The sequence below is a fragment of the Ictidomys tridecemlineatus genome, chromosome 5 (assembly GCF_052094955.1).
Source record: "Ictidomys tridecemlineatus isolate mIctTri1 chromosome 5, mIctTri1.hap1, whole genome shotgun sequence".
Classification (NCBI taxonomy): Eukaryota; Metazoa; Chordata; class Mammalia; order Rodentia; family Sciuridae; genus Ictidomys; species Ictidomys tridecemlineatus.
The window spans coordinates 162,524,134-162,548,322 of record NC_135481.1 but is presented as its reverse complement, the minus strand read 5'-3'; the positions used below and the strand labels follow the sequence as shown (position 1 = coordinate 162,548,322).

Below are 24,189 nucleotides of genomic sequence, written 5' to 3'. Positions count from 1 at the left end.
CATGTTTGAATATGCCAATATCTTGTCATCCTTCTGTATTTCCTATTGATAGTAGTAGTTACTGGTGGTGGTGGTGGGGTTCTGGAAGGTAACTGTATAAAAATTTAATGTCTACATTAAATAATGCTTATTTTAGCAGAGATTCTAAAATACATTAGAATTCCTTGTCTTAGATTTTAAAAGAATGAATTGGTTACTCTTATCTATTACCAACTGGTTGAAGGAGAGGAAAAAAAAGGATTGACATACTTTCAAGGTATTCTTAACCCTATATTTCTTAATATTAAAGGAAAGTCTTTACTTCACAAATACTTAAGCATTTTGTGACCATTTGATAGTTTCATTTTCCTTCATTTGATCATTAAATATTTGTTTTGTCACATGTAACATTTTTCTTTTAACTTTGAAATGACAGATCAATTCACTTTCACATATTTATTAACAATTTAGTTTGAACTGTTTTTTTTCCTTGTTATTTCTTCCCAAGTGAAAGTGAAGTGTTTTTTTTTTTTGTTGTTGTTGTTGTTGTTTGTTTGTTTGTTTGTTTTTTATGGCTCCTACTACTATCTCTGCTGGGATTTCTAAGGAAGGGTGAAGAATTGGAGATGAGTGAGTGAAATCTGTCTGGGGAAGGAAATGTTTAACGTTGTTTGTGAAGTAGTGCACTTCTTCTAGGTTCACTTCCATTGCACTATAATACACATTGAAGCCTGATTTTTCACTCAGGCTAACCCTTTAAGGACACTAGTCAATATTCATAGAGGTAGAAACATGTTAACTGAGTTCCTGTAGCTGGAAAAGATCAGCAATTGATAAACTATGAAATAAGTTTAAACTCATGAAAAAAACAGAAATTAGTTCTCCCTCCTTTCTAAAGCAAGGACATGCTAATTTGGATTCACACCTAGAAGGAAATAGCCTGGGTATTGCAATTTACTTTTATACTTACAGAAGACTATAGTTGCCTGAGACAGGTACCTGGCTGTTAACACTTTATCTTTCCCACCATCAGTAGCTAATTCATCTGAAACAATGTCCCTGGTGCTTATACACTGGATACATTTTAGTAATTCTGACTCAGATTTAACAAGTAATCATCTAGGACTGGGATGTTGGTCAGTGGTAGAGAACATGCCCAGTGTACAAGTGTGTAGGAGGCCCAGAGTTCATTCCTCACCATTGAAAGCAAAACAAAAATAAGAAAGACAAACAAAGAAATAATCACCTAGATAGTTATTCATTTCAAACAAACAAACAAGGACTTATTAACAACAATGCAAAGAAAACTTCTTAATTTCTAAAACGTTTAAGATAATCTTTAAAAAGAAATCTTTATTTCTTTTCCTTTCTAGCATTTGACATTCCCACTTGCTCTTTTAGGGGAAGATAGCAGAGAAATATAATGGGCACTGTCCTGTGTTAGGGTGAAAGAGAAATATGCCTTTGTTAGCATTTGCCTCTGTAAAATTAGTGCATGGTATAGAGGGGAAACAGGAAAGCCGACAAAGCCTGTTGATCTTGTTTCTCTACTTACTATTTTTTGTCACACTGTTTTCAAATGTCAGTTTTAATGTCAGATCCAGAAAATTGTTTCTTTATCATAAAGGTAAAAATAAAATTTATTGGGCATTCCCTATGATCCAGGTAAGAGTTAAATGCTCTACTTGAAATATATAATTTATTCTACACAATTAAAAAGGCACTATTATTATCCTATTTTATAGAAGGTGAAACTAAGACTTAGAAAGTTTAGCTTATTGCCCAAGGCATACTCCAAATAAGTGGCAGAAACTGGATGCAAACCCAGATCTCTTTAATTCAAAGAAATGCTCTTAGTCAGCACCTCAAATATCAATTGTACATGTGGTTTAATAGAGTGTTCATTGTATTTTGTTTTGCACACTTGGTGTCAGCCAGTCAAAACAAAGAGAGCAACACAGAAAGGAAGGTGACCTGGAGTTAAAATACCTGGATTTGGAATCACCTTATTAGTTGGAATTCTCATTGTACTGTTTTTACTTTTTTATACTAAGAAAGCTGCAATATCTATTTGTGCTGAGGGCCATTACCAAGTAGGAATGACACATCGAAATTTCCTTGCCAAGCGTACCCCATGCTGCTTAGAGGACATTCGATGGGACATTGCATGCATGCTTTAATAAGGTGACCTTGCTCAAGGACCAAGGCGGATCCGGGTTTAGAGCTGATCAGGTTTGAGGAAGTAACCGGCTCCTTGAGTTTAAGGCGTTGCCAGTTTAAGATAATGGGTTTTAGGGAAGTTAGAGATTGAAGATTATTGCTGGGATTAGGGTGTTCCTGCTGCTTGTTCCCATTGAGTTCTCGTGAGATTAAAATGGAATTTGGAGAGAGCCTCGTGGAGTAGGTGAATTGTGCGGAGAAGGCAGAACGCGTTTGTCCCTGGACCTGTGTGGAGGCGGTGTGAGAGCTGGAATAAAGAATTGCTGTTTGAACCTACAAAGGTGTGTGGTGGCTCGTGATTCTGGTGCCAAGCCGAGACATTGGCTTTGGCATTTTACAACTTTTTACTTTACCATACAAAGATTATCTCATCGGCTTTGGCATTTGAATCACGAGCCACCACACACCTTTGTAGGTTCAAACAGCAATTCTTTATTCCAGCTCTCACACCGCCTCCACACAGGTCCAGGGACAAACGCGTTCTGCCGTCTCCCGCACAATTCACCTACTCCACGAGGCTCTCTCCAAATTCCATTTTAATCTCACGAGAACTCAATGGGAACAAGCAGCAGGAACACCCTAATCCCAGCAATAATCTTCAATCTCTAACTTCCCTAAAACCCATTATCTTAAACTGGCAACGCCTTAAACTCAAGGAGCCGGTTACTTCCTCAAACCTGATCAGCTCTAAACCCGGATCCGCCTTGGTCCTTGAGCAAGGTCACCTTATTAAAGCATGCATGCAATGTCCCATCGAATGTCCTCTAAGCAGCATGGGGTACGCTTGGCAAGGAAATTTCGATGTGTCATTCCTACTTGGTAATGGCCCTCAGCATATTTGATCTTCAGTTTCTTTCTTCAGTTACAAGTAAAGGAGATAACAGATGTGAGATGTTTGGTAAATTGTCTATGCTATTTATTATGAAGTTAGTAAGAATATTCTACATCTGTAGAAAGCTCTGCAGTTTATAGAGAACTTCCACCAAGGTTTTTTCAGATGACAGTTATATAATTGTTTGAAGTTCATTTACTTTTTATTCCTACATCCAACAATGATTTTATGTGTCAACTAGATGCTAAGTATGGCTCCATAAGTTTATGAAATTTACTAAAATAGGAGTAAAAATAATTCTCTGTCTTCATGGAGTTTGCATTTTAATGGTAGTGATGGATAATAACCCATGAGTAAAATATCAAGTATATTCAATAATAATAACAATCAATGTAGCATTTAATTCTCACATTGTAAGTATGATGAACCTGTAGTTAGCTCAATGATTACAAAAATATTGTGAGCCATAGATTAGCTGCTTGTTTTTCTATTGTATTTTTTATATTTATTTTTTAGTTATAGGTGGATACAATATCTTTATTTTATTTTTTGTGGTGCTGAGGATGCAACCCAGTGCCTCATGCATGCAAGATGAGTGCTCTCCCTCCAAGCCACAACCCCATCCCCTATTGTAAATTTTTAAATGTAAACTAATTACAGTTCAATAATAACCCTCCAACATTATATTCTTATGATAGATAATAAAGTGATTATGATTTTGATTTAATAATTAGTATGCATCACCAAAATTGGTGAAACCTTTTAAAACACAAGATTCTATGACATGTTGGCTAAAATTATGTACTTGGTATAGATCTTTAATACCTATCTGTCTTCATGTATGTGTGGTACATACACTCTGAATAAAGCATTTCAGTAATTCAGAGGTTATTATTTTTTTCAAAATATTATTGAAAAAAAACAATTTTGGCATTCTTTTCCTTGGTAAACTTGGCAGTGTACTCTCATATTTCTCAAATTCACACAAAGCCATAGGAGACCTGGTACTTTTCCCCTCTGTTATAAGATGATCCTTAGAAGACACAAAGTGATCATGAAGCAGTATTGTAGTGAACCCATACATTAAGATTTGTCTACCAACTCTGAGTTTTAAAAGACTGAAAACTATAAGACAAATGTTATAAGGTAGTTTATAGCCATTTACTAATGATAACCAGAAGTTATCATTCAGCATCGTAGTACAAAGGTCTGTAAACCTTGAAAGAGAAAGCTACATTTGCCAACAAAGTGTTTTGAGATTTAATCCTGAAAATATCTTCTAGTTACTATCTTAGTAAAAGGATTTTGTTTTGACTAAAACTTATCTTTTAAAGTTACTGAAGTATTTCTTTTTACTGTATATGTAAGAGAATGGTGAAGGGCTCACACTTAAGAAGTAGACTACTTGTAGCACTGCTTACTAACTATACAAATGTAAGAAGGATTCCATTACAGTTTCAAAGTATATTGAACATTTTTTCTCCTCTCTCTACTTACTACCATCATTCTGTACTAATTCTTCTCCACACAATAGCAGGAATTATTTATTACAGTTGAAATCTGAAAGTGTGATTCCTGCAGACTGAGGACTTCCTTCTCTTTTTCATTCTCTTTATCTTCCTCCTTTTTTTCTCTTCCTGCTCTTTCCCTTTCCTGTTAAAAAACCCTCCCGTGACTTTTCTCTTAAACTACAATGAAGTCTAGTCTCCTTCCCAGGCTTGCTTCGTTGATCTCTCCTGTATCTTGCTTACTGTGCATGAGACATTCTTTCAATTCTTAAACACACTAATATGATTCCCTTTTTGAAACTTTTAACACATTCCTGTTTCCTGTGTTCAGAATACTATTCTTCTCATTCCTCACACAGCTGATTCTTTATCCATGAGATCTTAGATTTCTCCTTAGCTATTTAATCTCAATATATTATCCTGTTGTGCTCATTCAGAGAACCATGTTTTTCTCTATCATGGCACTATCACAAATTTTCATTTTATATTAATTTAGGTTTTGTTTACTATCTGAATTCCTGTACTCTCCAAACTATAATCTCCATGTCTTTTTGGTTTACTGCTGTATACCAGTCCTAAGCATAGTTATTGAGTAGGTGCCCAATAAACCATTGTTAAATGTTGAATGAATAACATATCTTTGACTTTTAAAAGTCATCTGAAAAATAAGAATAGTAATTCCTATCTTTACCATGTGTGAATTAAATGACAATGAAATATATAAAATACTTAACAAGTCCTCAATGAAAGGTAGTGTCAGTAGCCGTGGCACCCTAATCACCAGGCACCTATTAAACCCATTGTATGTATAAAATGCCACCAATATCTTTGGAATTTATTTTAATAAGAGAGAGTTTTCTTAGGTTTTTGTTTTACCAAGACTTTTCTGGAATAATACAGTAACACTGGTCTCCATATCAAGAAAACTAAAATATGGAATTCCAGCAGTGACTGCATGCTTTCTAAAGGAATGTAGCTATGAACTAGCCTCCGCTTTGTAATGTCAGAATAATCAGAACCCTAGTATACATTCGAGGGTAATTACTTTGGGTAGTAATTGTCTAGACTGCCCTCCCTCTCCTCTAGGCAGCTGGCATTAAAAAAGAAGCACTGCTTTTATGCTTGAACACAATCAGTCTGTAAAATCCCATTATCCCCAACTTCCACACCCTGTGGCTGCATGCTTTCTTTTGAAACTTCTTAAAGAAAAAAATAAAAAATCTTCAAGGGAGACCTCAAGTTCATTTCTAATCTCATTCTACCCATGTAATATAAAAGTAGGGAGTGGGATGGGTACATAATGTGATTTGCTTATCCCTTCACCAGAAATCCTATGATACTTGTGGGAAAGACTGGGTAAAAGTTTTCATAGGTGGAACACTTTTTCAGTGTGTATTTTGAGAAAAAGTTGAATTTAATTTTTTTGATGTTCAAAGAATAGAGCAAGGTTAATTAGGTTATTTTAGTTTTTCTCTTCCATCTATTCAGAATGCCTCTAGTATACAGGAGGTTCTGCTGACTTCCAATGATCTATCTCCTTTTGTCTGTGATCTTCTGTTAACATCCTAGATGAAATGCCCTCTCCTGCTCTGCTTTCTTGTTTCTTGTTCTTTTCCATATGCAAGTATGACCTCTTGTCTAATCTATCTTCTAATTACTTCTCATGGGCCCATTATAACCTTTTTCTTTTGAGTTCCAATTTTCTGTGATTAAAATTTTTCTTCTAAATCTTTCTACAACCTTGCAGAATTGATATCTGTTCCCTGAGGATGACATCTTCCTTGTTATCTGCTCCATCTCTTACTACCAGTATTTAATGAACCTAAGGGAGGGGTGGAGTATGGAATGTAGGTAGAGATTCTCAAAAATGTTTTCCCCAGCCATGAAAGAACTGACTGTATTTGTTACCTTATTCAAAAAAGGAATGTCCTTCCTTTTCCATCTGCTCACCTAATTCCATTATCTTATCCAACCTCTTTATCTTTGGGACATTTCTTCATCTTTCTTAGGGCCTGTATTACAAACCTTAACTTCATACCAAATCTTTCTCTCTGATTTTTTCCTCTTTACTATTAATTTTTACCAAAACTATAATTTCTTTGTCACAGCCTTTACTTTGTCTTAGAATTGCAGGCATGACTTGGATCCCCCACCTCTTGAGCCTCTCGGTTTTCTTTTCTTTTATTAAATAAGCTGCCTCTCCTCTTTGTAGATTCCTATCTGTACAACCAATCTTATTCCTGAGATCAATAAATCTCCTTTCTGTATTCACTTTCTTTTTATCTACCTTGTGTCTCCTCATGACGTACTATGACCTCTTCACCTTCCTAGATCTTGAAAGAGTAGTTTTAATCATTGTTTTCTGCTTTCTTTATCTCCCATTAGCCTTAATACCCCACAGGCTTTTGCCTTATTACTCTGCAAATACTGCCTTTATAATCTCCTGAGGGTATTCTTTTTTTTTTCTTTCTTTTTATGTTCAGTAGTGTCTTATGCTATGATCGCATCAGGACTATATTTTTGACATCTTTTTAAAATACTTTTTATTTCTTGAATTGGTTCTGTTTTCTTCCCACCACAATTTTTCTCCTTCTATAACCCGTCCTTTGTTAATTTGTTGTTTTGAATTACTCTCCCTCTTTTACCCTACTGGTAGATGTCCTTTACCTCATCTCTTTTTTCTCCTCTCTTCCTATTGGTTGTCTCATCTACCCTCTCAACTTTAATAACAACCTCTTTGATATGAATTCTCTTCCTTAAGGCTGAGCTTCTGTCTTCAGACTTTATTTTGACCTATTAAGAGACATTTTGATACTGTTAAAGACCATTGATGTAGGAGATGTTCCGAGAAAGGCCAAAAGTCCAGTTGAAATACAAGTAAGGAAGTTAAGACAAGAAATGGGGCTGGGGCTATAGATCAGTGGCAGAGTGCTTGCCTAGCACATGTGAGGGATAACATAAAAGTATTTTGAATCCCTTAGATGATTTTAATCATCCAAACTAGGTCACTACTGAGGGTTAAAAGTGGGCACTATTATTCATAATTAGCAAATGTAAACCTGTAATGTGCACACATCACTCATTCATACCTAATATGTATGTACAAAATACTCTGAAGTCTGCTTCTCCCATCTTCAATCTTTGTTGCTTCACCAGCATTCTACTTACCTGTGCTGAAAATGTTCATCATCTTCAACATTCTACTCTTTCCTATATCTTTTAAGTATGCCTTTCTTTCTCTGACTTTCTTCCTCCCTTCCCCTTCCTTTCTCCCTTCCCCTTCCTTCCTTCCTTCCTTCCTTTATCTTTGGGACATTAGGAAGGACTGTCCTTCCTTTTCCTAACTCCACAGCACTGTCAATGCACTATTCAAGCCCTTATTTCCTTTACTTGAAATATTGCATAGCCTTTTAGCTTGTCTATTTGCTTCCAGATTTTCTCTGCATTCTTCTGTGTATTTTTTATTTCTACAAAATGTTACTAAAGTGCATTGCTTATTGATCCAGGTACTCACAAAGCCTTGGTGAAGAATATAAATGCAGACTTCTTAGCTTGGGATTCAATATACTACAGAGCCTGACATATCATTTCCAGTCTTTTTTTAAAAAATTGTATTTGTAGATGGACAGCATCCTTTATTTTAATTGTTTATTTTTTATGAGGTGCTAAGTATCAAACCCAATGACTCACATGTGCTAGGCAAGCACTCTGCCACTGATCTATAGCCCCAGCCCATTTCTTGTCTTAACTTCCTTACTTGTATTTCAACTGGACTTTTGGCCTTTCTCGGAACATCTCCTACATCAATGGTCTTTAACAGTATCAAAATTGTCTTTGGAATTTTAAAAAATATAAATGCCCATAGTTAACCTGAGAGATTTTAATTTAGTAAGTCTGTATTGAGGCCTGAGTGTCTTAGTAAAAACCTTCCTAAGTGATTTTGATCAAAGCAGGGTTTGAGAAACACTGTCCATTTTTCTGTCTTTGTGATTTTGTTAATTATTTTCTTTTTATTGTCAGATCCGCTGTTCTTGCTTTCGTGTTATTCCTTCTTACCCTTCAACACCTAATCCTAATTTTACCTTATTTATGAAGTCTTGGTGATCCATCCAAATAGATATAATTGCTTCTTCCTCTGTACTTCAGAAGCAATAAACTCTCAGTAGATTATGGTTATGTCCTAAAACTCTAGACAACACAATTAATGAAGGCAAGGCTTCTGCTATTTATAAAATAGAAACCATTCAATAAGTCATTGGCTTTTAGAGAACTTTGAAATTCTTAATGTTGTTGATAAGTATGTGTTTGTTTTTCCTAATTTGACCAAAAGTCCCAAACCAAAAGGACAGTAATTGTGAATCTAAGACCTTGGTAAATGAAGATTTGCTAATCATGCTAAATAGGAGAAAGAAATTATAATTTTAAATGCCACTATTGTTTTCAACAGCGGGTGAACTAATATTAAAGTAAATTCAGTGGTGGATGGTTCCTTCAACATCCAATCTGTAGGTACTGTACAGTATGTGGATTTGTTTAGATGCCTCATGAAAACTGTCATGTTGGCATGTAGCTGTAAAGTCTACTTTAGTCAGGAAGTGTAGTTAGTATTTTTTTTTTTTACTAGTACCTTTGGTTCAGGGGTACTGATATAAATTATATGGCAAATCATCCTTGTCAAAAGTTAGAGTGTTGTTTTTAATAGGGAATAAGAGTGTAAGTGCAGTGATTTTATGCAGTGACAAGTGACTGTGTTTAAAAACATTTTTTTTTTTTGTGGTCAAACATTCAACATGGGAGTGATTTTTTTCCTTCTACTTTTATTTTTCACCTAGCTTTCCCACTTGCATTTTTGTTAAATCTACATGCTATTTATTTAGGATTGTCTTTTTTTTCTCCCTATGATTTTCTATTAGTGCAAGAGTTGGAGTTTATCAGTAAAAATTGTGAACATTTAGTTTGGGACATATGGAAATATGTGTACAATTTAATGCCTTCTGAGGTGGAGAGGTGGTCTTATTGTCTTTGCCCCTCGCTTACATCTTTAACTACAACTATCTATGTATCTCTCTATGTGTTTAGATTTCATAACAAGCCAAGGTAAAAAATTAGCTTTTATCCTCTTGATGCTCTGTGTATTTGCTAGTATAAAACATGTTTCTAATTTATTGCAGGTGAAGTAATCAGTATTAAAGCATGTATTAAATTTTCCGTGCTTATGAAATTGGAATATAGTCAAATGCAATGGTCCTAGAAAACAGCCATTCTCCATAACAGGAAGTCAAAAGAAAAATTATCGTGAAACACTGTTAAGCTAGCAAATGAATAATGACTAAAATTTCACAGTTGAAGAGCTCTGAGTCAGCAGAATAGTAGAAGTAGCAACACCTTGCAAACCTCTTGGAACACATGGCCGACTTTTCTTAACCATAATAGTGGTAATGCATTTTGTAGAACATTGTACAGTTTTCATATACCTTATCTTATTTAATCCCCTCCTACAACTACTCTGTGATATGGGAGAAATTCCATTTACATGTGTGTAAACTAAGCCAAGAAAGGTAAGCCATTTGTTTTTAAGTTCATACCTGCTAAGTGGTAGATATAATATTTCATATCTTTTGTAGTTGACTTAGATTTCCAAAAAGGCTATTTAAAAAACACATTATTTTTTCACAGACCATCTTTAAAAAGCATCAGTCAGGACAATAGCAGTAATGCATACATTGCCCTGAATCAATTTCTGAAGTTTTCCATTTATAGAATATGTAAGTAAAATTTTAAAAAAAATGAATTTATACATGAAACACTCACTCTTTGAAGTAAAAATAATACACAACCTCAAGATATTGCTATTTTTTTATTTGTAGCCAACTTTTATTTTTATGCCTAGAAAAATACATGGGGTGTTTAGGACTAATGTGCTGGCCAATTTGCTACTTTAGTGATAGTAACATAATCCCAAAAGCAAGCACAATTATTCTGTACTTTTTCTTAAGTTTTATTCAGCAATAAGACCAGAATTTTTCATATTTAAGTAAGTATGAAAAATTTGTCGAGTTTTAAAAGCTGAATACATGTAGCGTTGGATCAAGGCACATACAAGACTGGCCAAAGGGCGTACAATGCACTTTGGTTTTTCATTGAAAAAAAATCATGGCAACAAAAAATGATATGGTTTTTTAAACAAGTAATAGCTCACAATTCAGTAGGAAGCTAGAAAGAAATGTTACATTACAAGTTTATTATGTAATATCTGGAAAACTGTGACAGTAATGGGCAGTATTCTTGATTATTGTGAAAGTAAATTGGACATTTATGTACAGTGTTAAAACATTTCACATAGACCAGATCTAAATTTGATTTCTAGTGTTTATTTTTCTTTTAAATTCTCCCTTATTTAAAGTTCTACTTTCTCTGGATTGCTGAGGGGAATCACTTGTGGTTATGCTATCTTTTTAATATGCATAAAATTTCTCTTTGATATCTCTTATGATAAAAACATCATAAACACTAACAATTTTGTGTTTAGAATTCAATTTTCAAAAATTAGGATGGTACAGGCAAAACCAAAATGCAATTCTAGTATTTGTGTTTATTGCACTATATAAGTCTAAGTTTTCATTTCTTTTAAGTATAGATTTTCCCCCCTAACTTAGAAGCACATTTATATTATTGTTTTTGTGAAGTCCTTTATTCTTAAAGCTTTGTTGACAATGACTGTAACAGCAGACTTCACATTATTTTTATGCCAGTTGATATATATTCAGTTCAGAAGATATGCTTAACTTAAGGATACTTAATTTGCCTAGAGTAAAAATGGAGATATGCAGCAAGTTTGATATTGCCCATTACTTCACATATTTTGATTTATTGACTACCACTGGGATAATACAAATTTAATAATTGAAACAGTATTTCATAACTATTTTGAGATTTAATTTTTCTCATTCAGCCAGTTTTTATTTTTACATTTTATTAATACCAAAGTGAAAAATGGCCTGTGCTTATACTACAAGGATCTCATGTGAATGCAGTCCTGATTGTTCAACACAGCAAGAAAATTCACTTTCACAGTCAACAAGTCATCTTACTCAGTAGAACACAAAGTAAATGGTTTATAACTTCAATATTTGCAAGGAAAATACAGTACAAATTACTAAAAAATACTAAAATATAGAATTGTGTTCAGGCATCTCCACTACTTCAATCGCAGCAGTAACCTGAAATTTGAAACTTTTAATAAAAAGTTCTTAAATATAAATTATATGGCAAATGTACAGTACATTGCTTTCTCAGTCTTATTTTTTTTCCAGTGTTTTGCAGTAGAACAGGGTTCCTACCATCATCTCCCTTAGGTTTTAAAAACCCTGAAGCACAGTCTGCTGCAGGTCCTGCAGCATCATGAGTGTGAGTGATCTGAGTCTGGAATACCACTGTCTCTATAGCTTCGGTTACTACTGCTTTCACTGTGATTGTTTTTGTACAGATTCATTCCATTAGGAGGAAATATGGTGTGTATTACAAACTCCTCCTTTGAAATGGGTTCATTGCTTATTGGTAACATCTGAAAAGAAGTCTCCCTGATTTCCAGGATAGAGTTGTCTTTCTTAGTGCCAGCTTCTGCATAGTCATCCTTTCTTCTCCTCCCTTTGCTGTAAGCACAGTTCCTTGAGAAGAGTGACCCATTTCTATGAACATACCAACATACTAGAGCAAGAAGGGCAATTGTCACCAGGGCCACAGCCCCACCAATGATGGCAGCCAAAGGTAAATTGGGGTTTTTGTAAGGTTCTTTCTCTTGCTCTCTATTGAGTGTGGTTGTAGGATTGTACATTCGAAGGGGTGCAGTTTCAGTCTCAATACAAACAGGAGTTTCATCAAATAAGTAGAGGTTACTGGTTTCCATGGGAACCATGCATACTCTATAGGGTGAGTCAGGCTCCAGGGCTGTTACCAAGTATTCACTGCGTTCCCCTGTTACGATTGTTTCTGTTATAGATCCAAATGCTGGGCTATGGCCCAGCTTAAGCCAGCTGAGTCTTAAAGCAGTCATAGGTAGAGCAAGCTTCCAGGAGATATGAATTGTGTCAGAGGTGACAGATTTCACAGTAATTATAATAGTTTTTCTTGAGGGACTCCCTGTAGTTCGCTGATCCTTAGTGATCTTGGGGTTCTTAATATCCGGTTGTTTGGTCACTGGAGCTGGCCACTGTCCTTGAGCAGGATACACTGTGTTGGGTACTGCAGTGGTTATCTGAATCGTGCTTACAATCCCACTGTCTTTACAATCAAATAGTTCTGCATTGAGGTCCTTGATAGCCATTCCACGAACTTTCTCGGGAGCTTGGCACATGAGCCCACGCACATTGACCTTCACAGGTAGTGACTGTAACCAGTCACGTACCCATTTCATCTTGCACCCACAATACCAGGGATTGTTGCGAAGAATCAATTGGGTTATATTGTCCAAATCATCAAAGATACCCTGAGGTAAATTACTTAGGTTATTGTTGGACATATCAAGTCGGTACAGCTGCCTTAGATAAGAAAAAGCATTTGGGGGCACCCGGTTGATGTGGTTATCTTGAAGGTAAAGCCTCCGCAGGTTTGTGCCTGGAAGGTTTACTGGTGCAGCAGTCAAAGAATTCCGTACCAGTGACAGTTCTGTTAAGTTAACTAGGTTGAAGAAAACTTTGTCACCTAAACCATGGTTGTTCAACAGATTTCCATCTAACACCAGACGTTTTAGGCTAGTGAGACCTTGAAGAGATGGTGATGAAATAGTGGATATGCGGTTATCATCCAAGCGTAGTTCCTCTATAGTCCTGGGCAAACCCCAGGGAATTGTGCTAAGGTGATTGCGGGATAGGAAAAGCAGTCGGAGATAGTTACTGTCTCGGAATGCACCCTCTTCAATGCTAACAGCAGAGACAGAGTTATCATCTAAATGCAGTTCTTCCAGATATGGAATTTTTGAAAGTGAATCATAAGTGATGGTTCTTATGTTATTTTCTTGCAAATGTAACTCTTTTACATACTTTGGGAGGTTGGTAGGAAATTCATCTAAACTGTTGTGGTATAGGTATATTCTTTCTACTTTCAGCAAGTTTTTCAAATCTGAAGGAATCCCAGCATTATTTATTTGGTTGTTCTGAAGGTAGAGAGTTGTAGCATCCTCTGGTATTCCTGTTGGAATGGATGTCAGAAAACGATCATTGCAGTAAATGAAACCCGCATCACAGCGGCACACAGGTGGACAGGATTTAGCCATGACTGATAGAGGTGCCACTTGAAGAAACAGCCCAATTTTAGTCCCAATGAGGAAGAGGCTCCAGGCTGGGCTGATCATGGTCAGCAATGTTGAGGTCTTTACACAAAGATTTTCTGTTACTTCAGAGCCCTAAAATGGAGTAAGAAAAGAAAGAAAATCATCAGACTCCCATACTGAAGAGAGCCTTTAAAACAGAGATAACTAAAGCATTTGTGATCACTTTTAGTATTTTAATTGTTTAGACAAGGGCATATTAGGAGTTATTGGTTGTTAACAATGAACACAATCATATAATCAACCTCTTTACCTTGAATATTTCTGGTATATAAGTTAAAAAGCATCATGTCTCAAATATTGTGATCTTGAAATGTTAAATATAACTAGAGTTTTATTAAATAGTCTAAAGTATTTTAATGATATTTAATATTAATTTTACAACCAGTCACTAATCAAGCTAATCAAATTTTGAATGACTTCTTAATATTCATAATATTTGACTTAGGAAATATAATTTGTTATAAAGATGATAATTTTACTTTTCTTAAAAAACCAAATTTTTATTTCTACTTTCTTATTAAGTAAAAGACCACAGTTTGTACAAATGGGTAATAAAAACAAAGTCTATTCTTTTACTATTTAGGAATAGTTTCATGCATCTTTAGATTCTCAGTCTCCTTAAAGCCAATAATTTGATTTGATTATTAATGGAATTTCTCTTTCTTGGATTATTAATAGTAAACCTTGCTTAAAAGCAAAAAGAATAAAAAAGGAATCTTTCATTTATTTACTTTTGGGAATTTTATAGCTAATATGTGCAGCTAATCTAAATGGAAAATTCTAATTCATGTTAAAGTATTCTTTCCTTGGATTTGATTTTTTTATGTTTTATATTACATGGTTTAATGACTTTATCCACATTTTTACTTATTTTCTAGCCAATAACATGTTTTCGCAATTCATTTATTTTTCTTCAAATTCTAACCTAGTACATGATTCAACTTCCCCCATGGGTTTGTGATTTATAGATTTATACCAATCTATATTGTGTCATATAAACTTTTCTGCACTTTTAGATATTTATTAGCCTTTATAATTTTAGGCATGAAAATAAAACAATATTTTTCCTACCTTATTTAACGTTGTGAGTAAATTTTGCGTGGGTGAAAGTCCAAATGCACATATATTATTTTCCTGGTGAGGGGCTGGGACTTATAAACTCTTGTTTAGTCCTTGGAAATGTTCTTCACTGTTTATTCAAGAAATCCTATGCCGGACACACCTCCAGGTCAGGCTCACTGTTGTCAATGAACACTCCAGCTGCGGTTCAGCATGGTGGGCAAGCTCATTAAAGTGGGGGCCAGAAACAATTCAGCTTCCTGTTACTATGTAGGACACATGGCTTCCTATATATATATATATATATTTTCTTTCTGATAGAGTTTCTGTGTGAAGGTTCCTTTTGTGTAGCTTAATTCCCTTAGTAGAACTTTCCCTCTTTGAAATTCTTATTGGCTCTTCTGTGCAATGTGGGCAGAGATAGTAACTTCAGATCCTCATGAAGAAAGCCATTCATGATGCTAGGGCCTGTATAGTAATAGGTTTTTATTTTTTTTTTCAGGCAGTTACCCCCTACCTTTATTCCCATCCAGGATTATCCAAGTATAAACTTTGTACAGTAGCTACATCCTGAGGTATGATTACCTGCTGTGAAATAGCTATTTTCAGCTTTTGCTTCTTGCTGCTTTCTCAGAATTTCTGGTGCAGTCACGTTATACAAGAACATGTATTCTCTTTTAAGAGGTAAGAAAACAATTCATATATTCTTCATGGAAAGAAAAAGAAGCATACTAAATTTTCTTTATAGTTTTCTTCCTTAAAATATACTGGTATTGAGCATCTCCTGTGAAAGTAAAACGTTTTAATGAACTATTAATAATGAACTTGAAAAAATTAGAGAAATTGCCTAGAAATTTAATTTCAATTCTTTCTTTAAGCAACACATCTTTAGTATAGTAGCTGATGGAAAGGGATTTATTGAGTCTTTGTTTTTATGCTTCCCAGTTAGCTGTATAAATAAAGTAGGAGATAATATGACATTGTCAGCCAACAGATCGTCTCTACCCTTAACTGATTTGTAGCATAAGCCCCTTTCATGACTTTTCAGGATAATCTTCATAAGTTCACTTTAAGTCTTAGATAAAATGTTTAAAAAGAAAAGAACAAGTATATGTCAAAGAGGTGAGTAAATATTTAACAAAGACTTTTGACAGAAGTGCCATGGTAACTTTTTGAAACATTTGACCACAGTTTTACAAAAGTTATATAATCTCCAATTTGAAAGGCTGAAAAGACTTTGCTTTAATGCTTTTCTTTTTATTTGCTTAGTTCCCTATTTTATTATTTCTGCAGGAAGAATTCCCAGTTGCAGAAGGTGGACACCATCTCCTTCCTCTTTAGGGGTGTGTCTGGGGGCTCCTTAGTGATTTTGAAATTCTAGGCCCTCAAGTGTTCTTGCCTAAAAGGTGGCATAAAAGTTCAAGTTAGTTTTTTTAGGAAAATACTACTATAATTTTCTTTTCATACAGTGAACTTGGAAAATCTGTATTTGGAATAGAAAGAACACCCATATAATGACCACCTAGAAAGCATATCAAAACCTGATTGGGCATTTCTCTCTAGGCTAAAACATGAACATAGAAATTTCCACTAATGTACTTTTCATTTCTGAAAGAAGACTTGACTAAAGAGACCAGTGATTTTAATGATGATTGTTCTGCCATTAACTAATATCCATGAGGATTTTTAGGGCTAGGATTAGGTTGGTAGTTCAGTATCAGTGATGCAGGGTCACCCACTCAGATGCTTTCTCTACATATAGAGAACACTTGAGTATCATGGGAATATTTGACCTCAAGATTAAGGACTAAAGTAGCAATTTGCTTCTCTGCCAACTATTACCTAGTGTCCAACAAGGATGGCATCTGTTCCAGAATTTAAACTCTCTACTGAATATGTATGTTAAATAATGTCATAATTTTGTGATTCTAGTTCTTTTGAAAATTCTGTGTCTTTCAGTCTACCACTTGATGCCAATGCCATCAGACTTTATTAACAGAAGAAAAGTTGAAAAAAATTGCATATAATTTATTAGGGCAACTTGAAATGAAAATGGCAATAGATAGATAAAGAAGTCTCTAGTGAAAACTGCAAAGTGTACACAGAGAAAAATTTTAAATGATTTGTTGTTTAATGTGAGAGTTTTGCTCATTATTGTGGAATTATCTTGCAAACTCTTGCTTTCTGTTTGTGAAAATAGAAAACCAAGCTATTGAAATTATAATTACAAGTTATTTTTAAGATCTTTTGCTTTAAATATTTTCTAAGCTGTAAAATTAATCAGCATATAAAATAATGTGGCTAATTTAAATTTAGAAACAAATACTGTAATGTAATTGCATTAGAAACTAATTAAAATTATTATAAAGACAACAAGTGAGAACTTGCTTAAAATCACTAATAGTCAAACATTTCTTATATTCAGGAACACTGATAAGGCAAGACATAATCTAAAATGCAGGTGAATCAGCTGAATGGGAATTTAAAATCTTTGATTGTCCCCAGTCATGGCAGATCACAACATATCTAAAGTGATGATCATAATAATGAACAGAGATGAAGCATCTCCATTTTAATTTTGTATCTGGTTTTACAAAACCAGGCTCTAAGAATATGTATTGTTTTTCACATTTGTAACCCAAAGAGAGAAAGATATATAAAAACTAAGTTGGTGTGAAAAGAAGAAAGATTTCATTTGTTTATTTTACCTGTTTTACATTTGTTAACCGGCTTCCACTGCTGTTTGATATGCAAACTCACATTTTCCATTCATACAATAGTAGTAATAATGTAGGATTAACAGAAAAAAACACGAAATCTCATTAAGTTCGTGGAAAATGTCCTTTCCAAATTGCATTAAAATATAAAACAGATTTCTTAGGAAAGGATTCTCTTTCACAAATGAAGATTTTGCTTAGAGCTTCTCTCACTTGCTCATATACCCTACAGTTGGACTCAAAACAGTTCAATTTATGTTTGACTGAATTTTTTAATCATCTACCCCTTTATATTTGAAAATATAGTGCCAGAGAGGTTTTTTTGGCATATTAAAAACTATAATGAATATCTTTCTATCAAAAGAAAGCAATCTGACACAACTTCCTCCTTTCTGAGCTGGATCTCCATATCCACAGACATTGTAGTTGAATGTGAATGATGAAAAGAAAATGACCCCCATCGGCATGGACACTGTGGCCAGGTTTCCACAACATCGACTTCAGAGCTTTTCTGTCTGCATAGGCTTGAAAGAAGCCATTACTTCTGAACAAAAAGCAATCGATCTTTTAGAAAAATATTGTTAATGGGGTAACTTGGTGGAAAAATGTATGTGGAGCCTGGTTACTTAGAAGAATGTTTTAAAATTATTTTAATGGAATCATTTAAGTATATAGCACTTAAAACTAGCAAAAAGAAGAAACCACATAATCAACTAACTGGTGAATCAAAATTTTAATAGGGATCCTTCTATTCAGTGTCTTAAAAAATTGCAGAGGCAATTTTTTTTTCATTTATAATGTAATCATCAAGTCTAAAAAGTTTCCCTCTAGTTTATTTTCAGAATACACCTAAGAAAACATTCAAATAGACGAGGATGCTATCATCTTGAAATATTTAGGAAAACTAATAGAAATTAAGGAGTCATATCTGAAGAGAAAAGTGATATTGAAATAAAATCAAGAACTTGAGGCAATCTGCATATTTACATGATTTCTTCTCTGCTAGTACAATATTTTTGATATGGAAATATTTGAGAGAAGAAGGTATTTCTCATGTTTTGAGAATACAACTTATACTAAAATGAAGATAGATGATAATAGTGCTAACTTCCTAAATGCTTTATTTGGTACCTTCTGTTTAAGTTGATTTTGATTTGACTTGTTTGATTATTAATCATTTTTGTTTAAAAATCTTAGGACCAAGTATAAGGTTTTAAATTTTTGGTTTTTTTTATTGGAACTTTAAAAATATTCAATCAGAAAACAGCATGTAGAACTTTTAATCCAGAATAATTGAATTATTATTTGGAATAAAATCTTGATATTGAAGAAAACCCATGCTTAATTTATCCAAGTTTGTGAATATTTCTAGGTAAATATTCATCATCTAGAGTATAAGGAAAATAATTCACTTATTAAGATTAAATTTTTTTTCTAGAAAGCTCAAAAAAAAATCAACAACCTGTGAACGCAACAACAAAAGATATTTCAAATAAACTATGTATATGGTTAAACTGAAAAACTGGAGAATTTCAGGTTAGTTGATAGTGACAGCAAAATGCTTTCTAAGCAGCCTGCCTGGTAGTTAAATTTTCCACGATCATCAGATTTCAGGAAAGTTCCAATTCTTTTGTTTAATGCCAGGCAAGCAGAAGGACCTCTAACTCTCCTCTTGAGAGTCATGAAATCATAAGGGTTTGCTGAGAGGCAGAGGAGCAAGTATTCCTTTTTTATACTTGGCTTTATTCACTCTATTTTCTAGCCTGAAGAAGGTTTTGTTTTGTTTATGGAAAATAGGGGCTAAAAGTTCCAAAGCAAAGGATTTTTACTTTCTCCTTTCATGTTACTGGTTCTTTTCCCCAATGAGTTTGTGATGAATGAATGTAATTCTGCTTCATTTATTTTGGCTTGTAAAGTTAAATCAAGCATCCTTAAAACAAAAAAGGCAAACTGAGATGTTATCTTTCATCATAGTGAATGTTCTCCTTTTATGATATTAAAGCCAGACTTAATGAATTAAAGAACCACAACTTGTAAGAATGAATAAGATGTTAATATAGCGGGTGGTGAAGATAAGTGGAAGAGAGCTTGGAGCAGGGATATGCTTTAAGTTTGTGCTGACTTTTGAGCAAGTGTAATTAAAAGGGTGCTTACTTTTGTTAAACCACAATTTTTTTTTTTATTGCAAATCTGAAATTCCTCTTCCAGGAATTGTGTGAACACTATTTGGCTTTAAATTTCTAATATTTAAATTTCCATACACTAGTTCAGCAAATATTTATTTAAATCAACCATGTGGCAAGCACTGTGCTAGTGGGTGAGAACATCTAAAATCATAAAATACATTTTTTCATATCCAAGTAGGAGTAGCATATTATTGATTTAAAACAGATGAAGAAAAAGAAAATCAACAACACATAAGTTGATCAATCTACAGTCCAGTGGTACACATTAAAAATGTTGTTTAAGCAAATGTGGTCTGTGGGTTTTCTCTCCAAAGTTACCAAGGTAACTTTTGCACATGTAAAGTGAAAGAATAAAGAACAAAAGCTGTCATTGTCCCATCAAGTGAGAGCAATTTCTCCCTCCTTTTCTTTAAACAGACTCATACCTGGAGAGAGCTTTTTTATATATTACTGACATTTGATTGGGGCTAGGAAAGAGATTATGCAAGTGTAAACAAATTAAACTCTAGCTGTTGCTTATAGTTTATTCCTTTGTACTTAAAATCTTTTCTCTGGATTTCTTGTTAATAGATAAAATAAAATCCTGAAACATGCTCTCTTGTACAATATAAAATGGCTTTCAAAATTGTCTTTTAGTGTGACGTTTAACTAAATTTAGTAATGTTGATCTACATTTTGAAAATGGAAAATGCTTTCTTAAATGTATATACCTATATCAGTTATTAAAAGGAAGACGGCTCTTTTGGAAGATATTTACTAATCATCTCTTTGTTGGAAATAGGTTTGTTGACTTTTAATAAATTTTTGAAATGGTAGGATGTTAGAAGAAGACAAGAAATATCCCTTTTAATGCTCTGAAGAGAAAATGCCATTTTGAGGATTAATATTGCTGAGAGATTTACTGTAGAGTTTTTGCCCGCTGGGGGGTGGTACACTCTACCAGAACACTGCTTTCAGAAGCGGCAAGTCAGATGTTGGCTGCTGCTGGCCAGTTTTTCTCTGGTTTAATTACAACAAAGCCTCCTGTTGAGAAGAACAGTGAAGGCCTCTGGGGCAAAAGGTGGGGGGCAGGAGGGAAGGAAAAAGGAGGAGAGAAGGAAGGGGAGAAATCAAGGCCTTTGAAAAATTTACAGAACCTTATTTCCCTAGTTGACTTCATTTATGGTGATCTTCATTTGCAGTGAGACCATTATTTATAATGCTTTTTAAATAAAGTGGTATGAATAAGAGAATATAAAACGGGATTTATTCAAAAATTTTAAAGTTAGCTCTGGATCTAACTATTAATCACATTCTTTGTTAAGTAGCCCACCCACCTTAAAAAGGGGAGGAGAGTTGAGAATTGACTGAAATGGCAACTTTAGATCAAATATATTTTAAATGCCAGATTTAATTTAATATTGGCATGAGCATTGGCATAGCAAAACTAAAAAGCAAGAAAGAAGAAACACCAATATAATATTAAGACAAGGCAAATTCCCTGCTACTGATTTTTTTTTCTTTTTTGCTACTGATTTTTGTTGGGCTTAAAATTGTTCAAAATAATGCAGAAAGAAGAGAAAGCCTTAGGAATTATGGCCAAGAAGAGCACAGAAAAATCTCTCTGCACTGCATTGCATATTTAAAGCTGATAATTGTATTTTTCATCTGGAGAGACCCAGTGTTCATTAGGGTCTTGTGTCCCTAGGCAGAAGATGCTGAGCATAATTGGAGTTTCTATTTGATTGGGCAATATAGTCTAGAGAAGAAACTGGGGTAAAGATAATTAATAGCTTGCTAACAAAGTCTGACAGCCACAAGATTTCAACCAAATTTATTTCACACTGCTTCATTTAGCTTTGAAAAAGTTTTGATAGAATTGGAGGCTCCTTAATTAACACTTGAAAGCAAAAGAAACATACCTTCTATTTTGCTGCCACATTTAGTTATGACAAATTTTCTTACTGTTTTTTTTCTTTTTGATAAAAACTTTATTTGCTGCCCAATTATATATTTCACAACTTTATGTTAAGGAAGTGTTTAATTAGGCCTTTTGAACTTAACCATAATTGATTAAAAAAGCAAAGGGGTGTGTAGAGAAATGAAAAGCCCAATTAATAACTGATAGATGGTCTACTGGAATATAATATTAATGAATTCATTATGTTTATTCATTCACTTTGCTGATCCTTGGACCTGATATATTTTGGCAGTGCTCTATTTAGGAAAACATTTAACTGTAATTTTCTTAGTTAAGTACATGCAGTCACATTTTTTTAACCCTGTTTTAAAATTCAGGCTAATAAATGTGTGTGTGTGTGTGTGTGTGTGTGTGTGTATCTGTGTGTCCAAGTACATATATGTTCGAAATTAAGTGACATAATCAACCTTCTAATTAAAATTTGATATTTTTATTTATATTTGTAGTATAGTAATAATAATATTATTGTGGTACTTTTAGGGGATTAATTTTTCTTTACTCATTTCCAAAGAGATGAGGATTAATCATCTGTCACTTTGAGCAGGCATAAGTGATTCTACCTGAAAACAGACAAACTCATTCTTTATGTTTATACTGGTCATGGCATTTTTATGTAGTTAGGGATAAATGAAAGGCATTGCTACAGCTGAAGCACTTTTCTAGTGGATTTATTCATGTTTTAAGCAAGTTAAAATAACATACATGTGCATTTAAAAGCAGATGTATTTCTTAAGAAAATTTAAAATAGTTGATTTTTAAAACTGTTGGAGAATTTGGCTCCATAATTGTAGAAAATCAATTTTTTTTTCTTTTTAATTTTAAATAAATTAATAAATACCCTACAGATGTTGGAAAAATATGGGCCTGTTGCACTCTTTACCTCTATGCAACCATTTTGTTTCAGACCTAATTCATTGGAAAAAAAAAAAAAGATTGAGAAGATACTTTTGGAATGCATTGTAGTATAAATGCATTTGTTCCAATGTAAGATTTTTTTCCTTTACAAGTTGCAAGTGAATGGATACTCTGCATATCCCACTCGATGAGGGCGCTACTCATTTATTCTTTTCCCTTCTACCCTGAACTCATTGCATACATCAAAAGCATAGCTTTCTGAGTAGCTTTGTTAGTTTTTCTGAGTAGACTTAGCCAGTTACTATGCTAGTCACATACTACACTTGCCCAAGCAATGGATTTTGGCATTCTACTAGAGGGGGAATATGGTTTGGAAGAGAATCTCCCCCTCCTCTGAGTTGAATTCACTAGTTGAGATTTGCAACCCTGAAATGCTCCAAGGAGCTCTTGCAGGATAGCAGTGCAAGCTTTAAAATCTAGGTGTAGCTGTTAATCCTTTACAGAGGCACATAAGTCTCCAGGAGAAGCTCGGCTTGGCTCGCTGTGAGCAAGATGTATGCTTTTCATGTACTGCGTACTCATGGGCTGAGGGATTATCGATTTCCTTTCACAGTTGTAAAAACAGCAATTGGTGATCATACCACACATACAGTACACACCAAGTTAGCAAGACCTTTCACTTTCCTATCTGTAAAAAATCCGCCTTGTATTCTTTAATATTTAACATTTAACTTTCCAACTTGATGTTTTCCATAAAGCCTTTTTCAAATATCAGTTACTTGAGGTAGAAAGTAGCTGTTTATTATTTTTCAAAAATGAAAGGTTTTAAGAAACTTCTTGCATTTGGTTGTCTAGTCAAATTTTTCCTTGCTGGCTTGCACGCACATATATTGCTCTTACTGGTGACAGAGCAAACATCCCTGTTTGGATTCCTCATGGCACTAAGTCGTTTCTTTCTAGGGAGTAAAACCAAGCAAACTTTCTGGGACAATCATAAGAAAAAACACGGAGAACACTTACCAGGAAGATGAGAAAAAGCAATCTTATGTACACGTCTGCTGTAGCTGTAATTCCATTGACTGTGAATTGGAGTAATAATCCTCCCTCGTCTCCCAAACACAGCGTCCAGTCCACACAAAGCCAACGGCAGCTGCAGCCTAAGCTTGCCCTGCTTCACATCACCCCTGCGCTGAGTGAGCCAGGGAGAGCATTCCAGTTTACTGCACACAGCCCACCTCCAAGTCTGAAGTTTAAAGCTTCACCTCGCAGTGGTTGAAGAAGGGGGTGATGTCATAGATGGGCAGGACTTAGCCACGCTCTTGTTCAGTGAGGTAACTGGATAATCAGATAGATGAGCTTTGCAAACGCTAGAGGGGGTGAGAGAAGCCGGAATGAGTTGCTCAGCCTGCCAAAGCAAGAATGCCATTTGGTTTGTAGGCAGCCTTTGGAATCTCAACATTTTCTAAAGTTTACTACTACAAGGCAGTGGTAGCATACTTAGAAAAAAATCCAAGTGTGTTAGAAGGATATTTATAAGATTACAAT

General features: G+C 34.4%; 2 protein-coding genes across 12 annotated transcripts in view; one reads left to right on the top strand and one right to left on the bottom strand.

Annotated features, from left to right (window-relative positions):
* Positions 1-24,189, top strand: part of Macrod2 (mono-ADP ribosylhydrolase 2) — a 1,956,002-nt gene that overhangs the window by 312,918 nt on the left and 1,618,895 nt on the right. The gene's annotated exons all lie outside the window — the stretch shown is intronic.
* Positions 10,386-23,930, bottom strand: Flrt3 (fibronectin leucine rich transmembrane protein 3). Of its 3 annotated transcripts, none has more exons than XM_021723255.3 (3): positions 23,665-23,930; positions 14,939-15,710; positions 10,386-13,939 (listed from the first exon to the last, which is right to left on the bottom strand). In XM_021723255.3, the coding sequence occupies exon 3, from the start codon at positions 13,886-13,888 to the stop codon at positions 11,939-11,941; it is 1,950 nt and encodes a 649-aa protein (XP_021578930.1). In that variant the 5' UTR covers positions 13,889-13,939; positions 14,939-15,710; positions 23,665-23,930; the 3' UTR covers positions 10,386-11,938. The 3 variants fall into 3 exon arrangements, with proteins under 3 accessions (XP_021578930.1, XP_005320518.1, XP_005320519.1); XM_005320461.4 differs by having other exon boundaries at positions 15,512-15,710; XM_005320462.5 differs by lacking the exon at positions 14,939-15,710.

Excerpts from the sequence above, each read along its gene's own strand:
- Flrt3 (XM_021723255.3), bottom strand. The coding sequence starts at position 13,888 with ATGATCAGCCCAGCCTGGAGCCTCTTCCTCATTGGGACTAAAATTGGG.